General features: G+C 35.0%; 1 protein-coding gene across 1 annotated transcript; it reads right to left on the bottom strand.

Annotated features, from left to right (window-relative positions):
* Positions 1–4,893: 4,893 nt before the first annotated feature.
* Positions 4,894–10,052, bottom strand: LOC141657169 (protein NTM1-like 9; the record flags this gene model as incomplete). Its single annotated transcript, XM_074464315.1, is given in 4 exon segments — positions 4,894–6,070; positions 7,300–7,695; positions 8,674–8,951; positions 9,797–10,052. Coding segments are annotated over 4 exon segments (1,563 nt in total). The 3' UTR covers positions 4,894–5,347.
* Between the last annotated feature and the right edge of the window lie 4,934 nt (positions 10,053–14,986).

The raw sequence follows: 14,986 nt of genomic DNA, 5'->3' as shown, positions 1-14,986 counted from the left end.
AATTTGCATCATAGCACATGGGTCTTACCTACGTTGGAAAAAAGAGGGTCAATTTCACAAGTTTATGTAATTCCATGCTAAAATTAATTGGCTATAAAGTAAATATCTTCTTGACTTACAAGGTTAATGTTGACGCTCACATATAACATCTCATTACAAGTTAGAATATTAGAATCAACTTCCCAATGTATGTACTCCGTATAAAATACAAATTTCTCGTAATATTTTATTTGACTCTAAAAATAATATCTCCCGTAGCTTTCACAAAAACAAATTAAATAAATTGTAGCATGTGCAACATGAGAAGGTGAAATTGCATGAGGCATGCATCAAGTGAAAGTGGCGAATGATTCTAATAAGATGATTTATCCACTCTTTCTTGTCGGTAACTGAATTGATACTTGGTTGTTGCGATGCCTACTTGATACAAATTGTGTAACTTAACTAAACCACCATTGTTCTATTTTTAGTATTCTCGTTGCTCCAATTACATAAAGGGGAAGTGATAATTAGACCCATTTACCTTAGTGAATTGTGAAATCTAATCCCTAACTTTCCTTCTCTCCTCTATTTGGATCATTTTTGAGGAAAAATGGTATCCAATATCTCAGAATTTCATTTTCTCGACAATATCTCCTTTACAAATGAGATTTTGTGACTTGGATGATACTACACCACCAAACTTGTGTAACTTAACTAAACCACCATTGTTCTATTTTTAGTATTCTCGTTGCTCCAATTACAGGGGAAGTGATAATTAAACCCATTTACCTTAGTGAATTGTGAAATTTAATCCCTTAACTTTTAATGGGAGTAATTGACCCCCTCATCTTTTCCAAAATGTGAAATCAAACTCTTTTGTAATTTCCGGCCAATATCTCACCAGAATTTCATTTTCTCGTCAATATCTCCTTTATATATATGACATTTTCCTCCTGAAAAATAAAAATGCATATGATATAACCATAGGTATACAACTACAAATTTTCGGACTTATACAAAGGAAATATAAATATTGATCAATAGTACATCTATCATGTTTATCTTCTCAAATTATGTTATTGACGGCTTCTTGTGGCTGACTCAAAGGGCTTGAACAGACGAAGAAGGAAGCCGTGAAATTGAGTGGGATGCTTGCTCAATGTAAGGAAGACTTAAGGGTTTCTGAAATGAGTAATTATGCACTTAAGTGACATCTTAATCAAACTAGTTGCTCGTCTGTCATTTATACCATTAATTTCCCTCCAATGGAAGACCAACGCTTAACCAAATTCTATTATCGTTCTTATTCGAGTAAACTACAGCATCCTCAAGTTGGTTAATTTGCAAAATAAAAGCGAATAATCTAATCGAATCAAAGTAATAAATTGGTAGATTCTTATAAAATTGGCCACCGATGAGAAATTGAAATTCCGGTGAGAAATTGTCCGAAAAATTACACAAGGGTTTAATTTCACATTTTGCAATAGGTAAGGGGGTTAATTATTTCAATTAAAATTTAAGGGGTTAGATTTCACAATTCACTAAAGTAAAAGGATCTAATTACCACTTTCCCGATTACATAAAACCAATATCGTGTTAACTAATCTGTCTTAAAATTAAATGAATACTCCAATTTCAAATTCACTCATAAGTTGTATCACATTTTCTTACATGAATAAGCAAGCAAACAGGTTACATTAAAGCTCAATAAAAATTATACAATTGCTCAAAAATTAAGAATTTCAGGAAAGTCTCTTTAAGTAACAATTTTATATATTGCTGAAAAAAAGATAACAAATGGCCAAAATAGGTTCCATAATTAGTTTGAACTATTGGAATTTAAAATTTGTTGAGAGATTTATATTGTCAAGTTAGATAATTCAGTTCGAGTAACTAGTTTTTTGTATTTATGTTACCAGTCTAGTCAGCTTCTACTAAATTTATTGAGTTTGTTATTAGGTCTAACAGACTCTGTTACATTAGCAATATAAATAAGAGTCTTGTACGTGTTATACTTATTCATAACTTAAATCATAATAAAATCACCCTTTATTTGGATTGTTTCTCTCTGTAAAAACTTTTTCATCATCATTTCAAATACACATTTTATCATGAACAACTACTATGATGCAGACATGGGAACTTGACCCTATTTTGGAAGATCATTAACTAGCGTTTGTGTCTTCCTTGGATCATCACTCATTTCCTGAAAGACAAATAAGCAAAATAATGTTAGCTAGTCTTCTGTATTGAGTATAGAAGCATGAGTTACACTCCTAGTGAGTTGGTTTGAATTGAAGGGTTGCTACATGATTTTCCAGTCACATACCTCTATCAATCACTCTTTATTGTAACAACCTCTACCTATCACTTTTTACTAGAGCAACTAAATATATTACTATAAACCTAATTTTCTCTGAGATAACAAAGCATCTCAAGTTGAACTGTATGTTATTATACAAACTCAATATGTTAGGACTTAGCAGTAGAGGTGAGTAGGTGACCACAAGCGGGCTTGCCCCAACTCGATCCTAAACTAGCCCTTAGGGGTAAGGCGGATTGGTCTGGGCGGGTTGGGCCGGTTTAAAGGGAGGCATGCCAAGAACTTTTTTATTTTATTTTGTTTTTAACTGGCGAAAGCGGGCGAGATCCATTTTCTTAGACCCTAAACCGGCCTGAGCAGAACACGGGTCATACTGGGTGGAGGGGTGGGCGGACCGAGCTTGAAAAATGCAGACCCGAGTGAAGGGTCAGGCGGGCCCACTCGCGCAAATGACCAACTCTAGTGAGAAGTGAGCCGCAAATAAGAGATGTGATGACAAAGCAATGAGAGAGCATTCCACCAAATCCAACTTGAGGATGGATTATTGAGAGTTTTACACAGTACAGTTGGTTAATTCAGCTTGAGTAATTAGTTTGTTATATTTCTGTTACTAGTCTAGTCCGCTTTTAAATAAGTTATTTGTGCATTTTATTTATAACTTATTAATCATAATAAAATCACCATTTATTTTGATTGTTTCTCTCTCTAGAAACTTCTTCATCATCAATCACAATAATACACAATTCACCATAAGTGTTTCTTATATCGCTCAACGGAGTTCATAAAAGATTACTGAATAGCCACAATTAGACAATGTTTATGCAGAGACTTAGTATAAGTCACAACAACCGTAAAATATTACAAGTATTATTTTATTTTTAAAACTTAACTCAAACTCTTTTATTTCTTCCATATTATCCCCCAGGCTTATCAAAATCTAAGTCAAACTTGTAAAAATATATGGGACATCACAAATTCTTTTTATCATCAATCATATAATACACAATTCACCATAAGTGTTTTTATACCATTCAACGGAGTTCATAAAAGACTTTTTTCTCTCTGAATAGCCAACACTATTCAGACAATGTTTTCTCCACTAACCCATTTTTTCTAGGAAGATTTTAACTCACAAAATATTAAAATGTGAACCCATGAATTGTGGAAGACCAATTGATGGGACATACTTAACCCACTTTCTATACATACAAAGTGCTATTCATGGGCACCTAGTCTTGCTATAGACGGATATATCCGTCTATAATTATAGGAATTGGAGTTCAAATGGAAAGTGGTATTTTTTGACCCCCACAACCAAACAAGACTCCATGTCACTATTAGGAATTTTTCAATTTATGATTTTAGTTAAACGGAACCAAACAATAATGAGATTTTGTGATTCATGGGTCTGAAGTTAGATATTGAATTTTCAAGACCCACTCAAGACTTGATAAAACTCTCTCCACTTTATCCCAAGTTTTAACCTCAAACTTGCAAAAATCTAAGCTCGAGACCCAAGTTTAGACCTGGATAACCTTAGCCTTGACATCTAGGGAACTTTTTCTTGTAGATCAGAATGAACTCTGAAGTTAGATATTGAATTTCCAAGACCCACTCAAGACTTGATAACCTTAACTCTTCCATTTATCCCAAGTTTTAACCTCAAATTTAAAAAATCTAAGCTCGAGATCTTATTTTTTTAGACGTTTGGATAACCTTAGCCTTATTTAACCAAACTTTATCTAAATGAAATGCTACCTAAAGTAGCATTTGAGATTTCAATTACCTGATTTGATTTGCCTTTTTTACCCCTTAAATCTATATTACTCCCTCTGTCCCGGTCATTTGTTGTCCTTTTCTATTTTGGGGTTCTCGATCTTATTTTTTTTTTTCTATTTTAAGAATGAATTTAACCAAATAATTTGATCATTCACATAAAATTTATTAAAGTAGTCATTTAGTAATTTCCTTCCCGATTTGATTTGCCTTTTTACAAAACCAAAGGACAACAAATTAAATCTATATTATTAAATAATTATCATATCCTTTTACGTCATTTTATCAAAATCAGTTATCCTTTCAGTTAGTTTGCCAATTATCTTTTTTATATAATTAGTTACCTTATCAATCCCTAATTTTCAACTATCTTATCAGCTACTTTTTCAGGTTTCAATTAATTTTTCAATTTTGAGCTACCTTTTCAGGTTTCAACTATCATTTCAGTTAGTTTTACCAATCAAGATTTTTTAAATGTAACTTTGCTATACATATTTATTTATTTTTGCTAGTAAGAAACTAGATTGACCCTTTATGGTAAGATCAACCTATCTCATTCATTCAGATGAGTGAGGTAAGTTAAAGCCATCCACTCCCAAACCACCTCCAAAGAGTTGACAAGAATGTCCAATAGAGGCCATAAGGTCAATAGTTTGTTGGCCGCACGAAAACAATGTTTAATTATCACTTACTCGAAAAATGAAGGTCAACCTCACATCTTTGATAATACTAGAAATTTTAAATGGATAAATAAGCAATGTTACTCTGCTATATGGCTCAGCTAATAACATCTCAAACAGATTGAGCAATGCCCTGAAATTGCTCCATCCCTAAAGAACAGGCTTCTATAAACCAATTATTATTACTGATAAATAAGTTGAACCTCAATACAAGCACCACAAAACATCACAATCTGCTGGATTAGGATTACATCTAAACAAAAAACGTCGTAAATGACTTGTGCTTATTTACAAAACCGGTCCAAATATCGTCTAGAGTCATAACTAGGAATCTGAAAACTAAGGTATATAAAAGACAACCACGCCACAAACCCGGTTACAGCTTACTACACTGGGTCACTAACTATATAGAAGTAAAAGGTATGTTAGGGGATGTATACTGTATAGTGTAAATCTAATAGTCATAGGAGCATCTATCCTTTCACACAAAAGAAGCGAAAACTCGACGAGGGCCTCCCATGGACAAAAATCAGCTCAGGGTTTCTATTTTTCTTTTTAATATAAAAAGAAAACTAGGAAAATCAGCTTAGGAATAGATAGTATGACGAGATTTCCATAAACCAATGAAGCCCATGAACAAGAAAACCATGAGCACTAGAACCATACCAATATACAGAATTGGGCGACATCCTGAGCCTTTGGATGACATAGACACCGCCTTCTTAGAGAAGCTTGGCTTTTGATTACAAAGATTGGCATCACTTTTCGGAACAACCTGCTCTAATGAACTGCCCGTCTCTGAATCAGATGGGCTATCATCATATTCTTCTTTGGCATTGAGGTTTTCAACGGATACTCTTCGTAAACGGATTCTCCTTGCAGCAGTTCCGTGCTTAACACAACTACTAGAGCTAAGCTCCATTTTCCGCAAATGGGTTTTTATCTTGATTCCTGTTCCAGAGACTTGCTCATCATTTAGAATTAATTTCCCGTCTTCAGTTTCAAGAGGGGTATTCATGAGTTCAGCTAAGCTAATGAGATCTTCATCAGCAGGAATAGTAGACACGCCTAGATCCAAAAAGTCGCAACCCTCAAATTCAGCTGAGAAGAAGTTTTCCACGGTGAATGGGCTGTCAGAATCAGCCAACGAACTTAAATGTAATCGCCTCGATGCAGTTCCCTGTTGCACAAAGTTTGTAGGTTGTATGTCCCTTGGCCGGTAGTCGGGTCTTATCTGGATTTTGTTTTCAAGATTGTCGAAGACTTCATTACAAGGAGAAGTAATGCTGCCAGTGACGCCACTATCATGCTGTTAAGAGAAACAAGACCATCAAAGATTTCATTCACAGCCACGAAGATATTAAAGCATGGGTGTGTAGTGTGTTCAGTCTGGGTCAGTATTTGACTCTCCCTAATGGTCATATTCAATTAAATTTCAGTAATAACTACACTGGTAACCTAACTACGCGTCTTCTTAATATTTTCTCATGAAAACTACGGAAACAAGCCGGGAATGATTTGAGACTAACCATCATGAATCATAAATTTGAACCGTCAATGATCAGTAAAATAACGGAAAGAAAAAACACGATAAGAAAAACAAAATAAAACAAATACAAGAACGCTACCTTAGTGACTCAAGATCTTGCTAAAAAAAGGTTAAGAGAGATTATAATGTACAGTATATCATTGAATATTCAAGTAAAATAAAAATGTAAGATAAACGTGAAAAAGAAAAAAAAAAGATAGTTGTTTCTAGAAAATAAGATTCTTGTTGTTTAAGCTAGCGTTAGTAATCCCATTCAGAATATAAACTTATGTTCTTATTTGGATGCTTTCAATAATAATCACCCTTATCTTTCCGTTCACACTTGCGTTACAATTTCTCAGAATGGCAAAAAACAAAAACATCTTGCTGGATGTTAGGAAGCAAACTCAGCTCACCACGCGTGCCAATGCATTGCATATAATTTTCATAATGATCAGGTTGGCACATTGCCAGAACCTCTAGATTACATTTGTGCATGTCTACATTACTGATTATAGGGTCTTCTAAGCCATTAAATTAAAACGGATTTCGTTACTTCTTATGCCAACAACACCGCTATAAATCTAGCATCTTTTCATCAGCTATAGACAACAAAAATTGCTCATAAATTTAAAGTCAAAATTCTTATAAAATCTCTGCTCTCTTAAGAAGTGTTTGGTGACGTTCTTGGTTGTGTTCCATTTGTTTTTTCGTGTACACCTGAAGGTCGACTGTTGTAGAAGTCGTGTAGTGTATGGGGCAAAATCGACCATAGGACAATGACTTGTCTTATGCCACAACAAACATCTTAGAGATAAGCTCGTTCTAACTCATGTTATTTTTGCTGTACTTATAATTGCTGCTAGTCAGATTTCTTACACATGTTTAAGTAGTTATGTATGTAGTTGTCCTCGTCATGTTACTTAGAGAGCCGGACACGTGACATAGGGGACAAGTCCCTTAACACAATCAGCACTACATTCAAATGCAACTAGGAAGAAAGTGCTTACCCGCAATTGAGATACATCGATATCAGACCCACCATTCTCAGTGATATATGCTGTCTTCCAGGCCATTACATCAGCATTCTCATGCACGTCTCTTTCAGTCAAACCAAAGTCTGGAGTACCAAATTCCAAGCTGTGAGGGCCATCTTGATCTTTAAGAATATAATAAAGATCATTCTCCAGGAACTCAGTATGCCACCAATCATCAATAGCTGGAGAAGCCTGCATATCAATTTGCTCTACAGATTCTGCGGAAGGCTGCACAACAGCTTGTTTAGAGCTTGCATCCTCTTGCGTGACATCAGTTTGAGTTGGTGAAGAAACTTGCATTCCTTCGTCATTTTCATCTTGCTTCAGATCATCAGCTTTTTTGAATAAGCGACAGAGAACAAAAGGTTCCTGCAAAAAAAGAAAAAAGAAAAAAAGAGAGAAGTAAACTTATAGCACTAGTTTACCTTTACATGATTTGAAGGACATAAAACCTGATAGTTACTATTATTGGCGTACAAATACTCTCCAGCATACATGCTGAACAAATTTTCTCCATTTGTCTCCCTCACCGTCAATTAAAAAAATAAACAGTTTCACCTCTGTGTTCAAAACAAAGAAACAATTTCCAAATGACTGATGAGTGTGATGACTCATAATGATAATTGCATAAAAAATTGCAGAGAAACGATGCTCCTTTAAAGTATAAGTATCACATTATACAAATAAGAAGCAGAGTAATTTCCATTATATACAAGTGCTCAACTCCATTTGAAAAGGAAATTACGGTATAAGACCATATAACTAATTATTGAACCACATTTAGCATGGATAACAAGACAAGTATCGGTGTATTATGGGAACATTATTTGCCTAAAATTGTATCTGCCATCACTCTTTTCTATCTTTTTCCTCATACCTTCAAGGAAGGTGAAAGTGCATAAAAATCACAAAAGTTCAGTACTTCAGTTAGAAACAATCCTTTTCAATGTCAAACCAGTGCATAGGCAGGCGTAAAACAGTATAGCTCTTTCGGGCAGTGGCAGATCTTAGCTATAGTGGGAGGCAGTCCAACCCCTCTGGTTTTATAAGTCCATATGCATTTTAGTAGACGAGTATAAATTATCACTTTTGGTCACCCCATTCAGTTCACTAGAATGAGTGGTAGCTCACATATGAGATAGGGGTTCAAACCCTGGCCCCTTTTTCTTTCAAGATCCGTCACTGTTTCATGAGTCCAACTACAAATTCCAGAAAAACTGAACTGGTCACTGAGGACAGATTTATCAATTCATTTTGGAAGCCGGCAAAATTACACACAAGAACAACCCCCAATGGCAGAGTCCTTAGCTATATGTAACCCATAAGCCATATAAAGTAAAGATATACCTGCCCTGGATTAGTACCATCGAGCTCTTGAAGAAGTGGGCGGTACTCATGGATGACCCAATTGGTACGCTGTCCTTTAGGAGCTCGGCCAGTATAGAAAACAAGAGTTTTCTTCATCCCGATCTCCGTTTTCCTTGACCTGATAGTCCTATCCTTGCCAGTAGCCTTCCAATACCCAGCTCCAGTAGCTCGGTTTGACCTATGACCATTTGGATACTTCCGGTCACGAGGACAAAAGAAAAACCATTCATGATCATATGTCTTGATAGCTGATAAATCTGAAACAAATCAGCAATACAAAAACACCCATTATCAGTAAATAGAAATGCTACCAAAACTTTGTAAATAATCACGATTATTGATTAACCATCACAATTCCTCTAAGGAATGCGAAAACCTAAGCGCAAATACCTACATTACCTTAACAATATTCTCATATAATATTTAAGCTTAAATGATTGACCACAACAAATTGACCCTTCTAAATCAAGGCTTGTGAGAATTATACTTTCTACTGCTTAAGACGGAGGTATTGTCGGCAATACGTCCCAGGTTCGAATTCCTCTTCCCCTCCATTCTAACGCGACAACCAAATGTGCTTCGTTAGACCAAAACAAACAAATAACTTGTATGGGTAGTATATTATATAACGGGTTCATTAATAACTACTTTTACACTAATATGGGCATGATTATATTGTTATTTGAATCCGTTGTATACAACCGTTGTATAAATAGGGTAAAATCGCCTTACACAAGACCGACTATTCTTAAATTACCCCTCATTTCAAGAGAAGAAACTTCATTTACAGTAAAATATAAAATGCACACATCAAAACACATAAAACCAGTCACAGCACACAGTTTCAATATAACAACAATAATCATCATCATCCAAATCAACCAAAACCCTCCAAAATTACCACAACATTAGCATAAAAACACTCATTACCAACAAAATTAACCACAAACACAATGATTTGGGGTCGGCTAACATGAATCATAATTTAGAACCGTCACTTGAGTGATCGCCCACCTCACAATGCTAACATAATAATCAACATTACCAAAAACAGAATTCAAATAATCAAACCCATATAAAATATCAAATAAATTGATCATACCAGGAAGATCCCAAGGCTCAACTCTACAAATATCAACTTCCTTAATACAACCAACTTCATTATGTTTTCCATTAATCTTCAACCTAAGATAATGATTAATAAGCTCAACATCTGTTGGTTTAAACCTAAACCCGAGTGGTAAATTCTCATATTTTGATAAACCCATCCAAAAGTTTCAATATTTACCAAATTACTATACTTTTAACAATTAAATTAGGTCAAATTAAGCTGATTTTTTGGGGATTTTTTGTTTTTTTTTTGTTTTTTCTGGGTTTTTTTTGGATGTTTTTAACTAACGGATTTTGGGTGTTGCGAATTGCGAAGACCGAAGACCGAAGACCGAAGACTTGAGTAAGAGAGAGAGAAGGAGAAAAGGAGTTGAATGATGTGAAGTTTGCTTACACAAGTGAATAAATAAGGATACAGGAAGAGAGAGAAAGTGTGAGGGGTAATTTTGTCATAAATGGTGTATTTGATTCTACTTTTCATTCGCATATCCCGCGTACCAAGTGTCAGCCAACCGCGTAATTTGTGATCAATTCTCGGTTTTGCCCCTGTGATTTTTTTTTTTTCCAGGACGATAAATTGTTACTCCATGATCACGATTCACGAATTACAAATCAATTAGTCTTGTTGAAGACGGACGGAGCAAATGATGGATAATACCACTCACAAAACGGATATGAGGGATAAGGTGGGGGCACCCCCATGTGCTTCCCTCTCTCCTCTATTTGGGTCATTTGTGAGGGAAAATAGCATCCGTCACTCCAAAGTGACGGATACGTGCCGTCACAAATGAGATTTTGTGATTACAAATTCTCATTTAAAATGGATACTTGTTTTAAACCCGTGCAAAATTGCACGGGTTTGTATTTAGAACGACATTAATGTTTTTTGATGAATATTTTATTTTTACATTTCTATTGTAATTATCTAATAGTTCTATATCAGTGATCTACATGTTTAATGTAGATTAGTGATCTAACTGGAAATGAACATTCTCCACGTAAATATGATGCGTTAAAACCACAACTACCGGGTGAATGTTCATTTCCAGTTACAGACGGATTAACATCAGTAAGAGTTTCACCATATTCGGCACATAGATTTCTCACTAAGCGCTCAACAACATGTACTATCTAGTTTTACAAATTATTTAAGTTATTTAATTTATTCGCATTGTTTGTAGTAATTAATTTCATTAAATTCTGTAATATATTCCCATTATATGTAATTCATTCCCGTAATTAAATGTAATTTATTCTCGTAATTATGTAATTTTATTATTCATTCACTATATTCGTAATTAAATGTAATTTATTGACCACACAAAACACACTCGCAATTTAATTTGGACCACACAAACCAAATTATGTAATAATTTATTATTAATTATGTAATTTTATTATTAATTATGTAATTCACTCCGATTATATGTAATTTATTTTATTTATTCCAATTTGTAATTCATTCCGATTATATGCAATTAATTTCATTTATTCCGATTGTATGTAATTATTTCATAATTTTTCTTAAGACGGAAATTGTCGCATGGTTGTATTGGAAGACAATTTAAAGAAATAAATTATTTACACACCAACGGGACCCACCATAACCTAAATTTCCAAAAAAAAAAAGTTGTACAAATGACGTGGCGCATTCTCCTTTCAGCATTGTCTTCTGAATTAATAAAGATAAGATATTTGTGTTAATTGGTTAAATTAATACATTTGTTAAGAGGTTATATGGTGACTATCAAAAATCGTATCTCTACTATAATTATATGGTCGTATTTGAATTCATTTAGTGGTAAAAGTGTAAAATGGATACATTTGTTACAAAAGTATATGATATTATGATACATTAATTTCAAGTTAATGAGGTATGTATACCGAAAAAATCTTATAAAATCTCTTTGATCATTTTAAAAAGTTTATTATTGTAGACACCTAGTTTCTACACCTCCGTCAAGCACACCAGTGATGATTTGGCCGCATGTTTAATCACGCGGAGCGATTTTTGACATTTCGTAAGTTCGTCGACACGTGATAACTCAAACAGTCGAGTGAACCTCATGGTCGTCATCTACGCGTCGATACGGTCGTTTTGACAGTAGTTAGAGTACATTTGGAGTTCGGGTAAAAAACCATTTCCATTTTCTAAAACCGTTTTAAGTCGAGTCGGAATGTTCTAAAATTTTCTAGAGTATTTATTCCTAATGTTTATCTTTTATGATTTAAAATCACGAAAATATCTTCGTTGCGGAATAAGGAAGCATACATCTTCCCTAATTCCTATTTTAAACCGCGGAATTCTTTCTTGCTGAAGAGGAAACCACCCAAGAGAAAACGCAGCAGGAGCTGTGCCACTTGGAAGGGTCGCAGTTCCTACTGCGCCTCTTCCTAGGGTGGTTTTTTCCGTTTTTAGAATCTTTCCGGATTTCTTTCCTAATCTCACTTTTACCTAAATTCCTCCAAGTGATTAGTATAAATAGAGGCCTACGACTCACATATTTTTCACGCGAGTGTCCGCCCTTTTTTTCTCCATTTGCATTCTAAGACCGCGCTCTTACTTTTCGACGCCTACGTGCTTGCTCTACGTGACCACGTAAACTCAAATAATTCTGAGTACCAGTCACGTTGCATAGACCGACCAATTTGACCAACTCTACCTAATCAATCTGTTTTAAATCCTTTTTAAGGGCACTTTATTTCATTCGTACATCGAGTCGAGCAATCACTAAACGACAACTTAGTCAATCTAGGTTCGTCAAACATGTAAGTCCGAGGGTGTAAAATCCCAATTTTGTTTATTTTATTTTCTGTATTTTAACATATATAAGGATTTACGTCATAAGCATGCTCAAATCGTTTTTTAAAATCACTTTCTAAAACCTTTTGACGGAAACAGCAGAGAAACGACGTGGGGAAGAATCGCATCAACTGATGCCGCAACATCTGCTGCGCCTCTTCCAGAGGCTGCTTTCAGTTGTTGCACTTCTTCTTCTTCCTCGGGTTTTTGTTCCTTTCGCCTTTTATTTTTCTTTCTTTGTTTTCTTCTTCTTATTTCGTCTAATAGTTTTGCAATTAGTTTTTATAAATCTTTTCCAACCTTCTTCGACTTAAATCCCTTATATTCAATATTCGCGGGTTTTCGCCATCTTATTCAAACCCGGATTTTATAGACTTGATTTTCCTATATCGAGTCTTTAGAATTTATCTTTGGTACATAGTTTCTCTATTTTCCAGTTTTGTTTAGCTAATCTCGTTTCCGTTCGTTCAATGTTTTAACCTTTGAAAAACCCGACGTTGTATAATTATAATTATGTAAATCGCCATCATGTTCTTTAAATCTAACTTGTGATGATATTAGTGCATATAATCTGACTAAATCACTTTTATTCGAGTCGTATATTAATAATCGACATAAATTAACCAACGAATAATAACTAATTCCGCGGGTCTGACTTTCACAGTCAGAACCCACCTCTTCCACAGGACGCACTAGTTGCAACGCCTGTTCTGGGTTGGCTTTTGCCTCTAAACTCGTTTTCATTTTGACGTAGGCTTCTAATCAGGTTTCTAATCTACTAGTATCATATTATTACCATTAATTCGACATATTTTCATATTTTCATATTTTATTTCCTTTTATTTTCTTTTCTTTTCAAATCCCCTACGAGCATATTTGTGAAGTAAATTCAGTTTAATTCGTTGTAATCAATTGTAAATTATTTGTTGTATTTGTTTATTTATTTCATATTGTTTTTCCATGATTTACTTATTTGACATTCATATGTAATTAATCTAAATTCCCAACTTCGACCCAATTAAGTGCTATATTATTTGTCCACCGACATAGTTTAATCTCATATGCTAGGTTTAAAATGTGTTTGTTGCATCTCATGCATACAATTGACAACATATTAAATATAAATAACTTCTTTGATCATTAGTAGAGGCCGCTATCATGGCAGTCGGGATTAGGTGTTCAAATAAAGAGCTTACTAATATGTACCCTCACCCCTTACTCAAGATCTCTGTGAACATCCGTGTTCATTGGCATCGCGAGAGTCATTCTAGACATAAAATGCTAAAGGTAACGAATTTTTTAGTGTTCATGTCACTACTTTGTGTCTTGACAAGATGCGAAGTATTCGAGCGATTTGAATTTTCCATAAAAATTCGTTGTGACTCCACAAATGTAGGCTTGTCAAACCTTTCACCGGTTTCAATGCTTTACAAATCGGTAACGACCCATGACGTGGTTTGGTTCGCGCCAGAGTTCCGTAGGAGAAGTGCTGCTGCCTCGAAACCAACACACGGGTGCGCGCGGCGCGGGTGGCTATGTCCACGGTTTGGCGACTCCGCTGGGGAAAATACCGTTAGACTAAGTATAGTGTTCCCTAAGGTGAAATTTGAACAAGGTTAGGGAATAGTTTATATGAGATAGTTGTCAGTTTTCATTACTCGACCTTCTTAGGTCATTTTAGCCAGCCTTCTTAGGTTTAACCTAACCAATTCGACCAATCGTCCCGTCTGGACGGTGCAAATTCCTATTTGTGCCCAAAGATGGATAGCATTGACGTCAACCATACCACGATGCGTACTCATGTTTGTATCAAGAGGTTTCACTACTCGAGCGAATAGATTAGGAACTGACCCGACTCATATTTGCCACGGACCTCTCCACAGACCAGGGCATGATAGCTTGGTATGACAACCCACCTTTTAAGCCAAAACCTTCTAAAAGCACTCAGCATACTGTTATAATACCTATGCCTATGTTTGTAACTTGTATGTTATCACCTTTGTAAACAAAATCATGACGAAATTTTCAAAACCCTTTCCTCAAAATGTAAAATGTAAATCTTACAAAATAGCCTAAAAAGCTCAAAGTCAATAAAATCAAGTCGAAACTCTGTCAAAATTTCAAAAATCAATCATTTTCAAGTCATTTCAAAATCAACACTCCTACAATCACTCACAATGATGGTCTAGGATATATAACATTTCAAAAATCAACATTTTCAAAATCCGCACGACACAAAGGACACACACGTCCACCCTTTTGATTCATTCCACAAGTCTTTCTATTTCCTTCTAGTAAGTGTTCCATGTAGTCGATTGTGTCTTGATTCGCCGTCGGTTCTTATCCACAGTCAAAGATGGTCGGAACTAACGAAAGTCA

Source organism: Silene latifolia, chromosome 5 (assembly GCF_048544455.1).
Source record: "Silene latifolia isolate original U9 population chromosome 5, ASM4854445v1, whole genome shotgun sequence".
NCBI classification, from domain to species: domain Eukaryota; kingdom Viridiplantae; phylum Streptophyta; class Magnoliopsida; order Caryophyllales; family Caryophyllaceae; genus Silene; species Silene latifolia.
The sequence above is the reverse complement of the archived record's forward strand: the minus strand, read 5'-3'. Positions and strand labels throughout refer to the sequence as shown.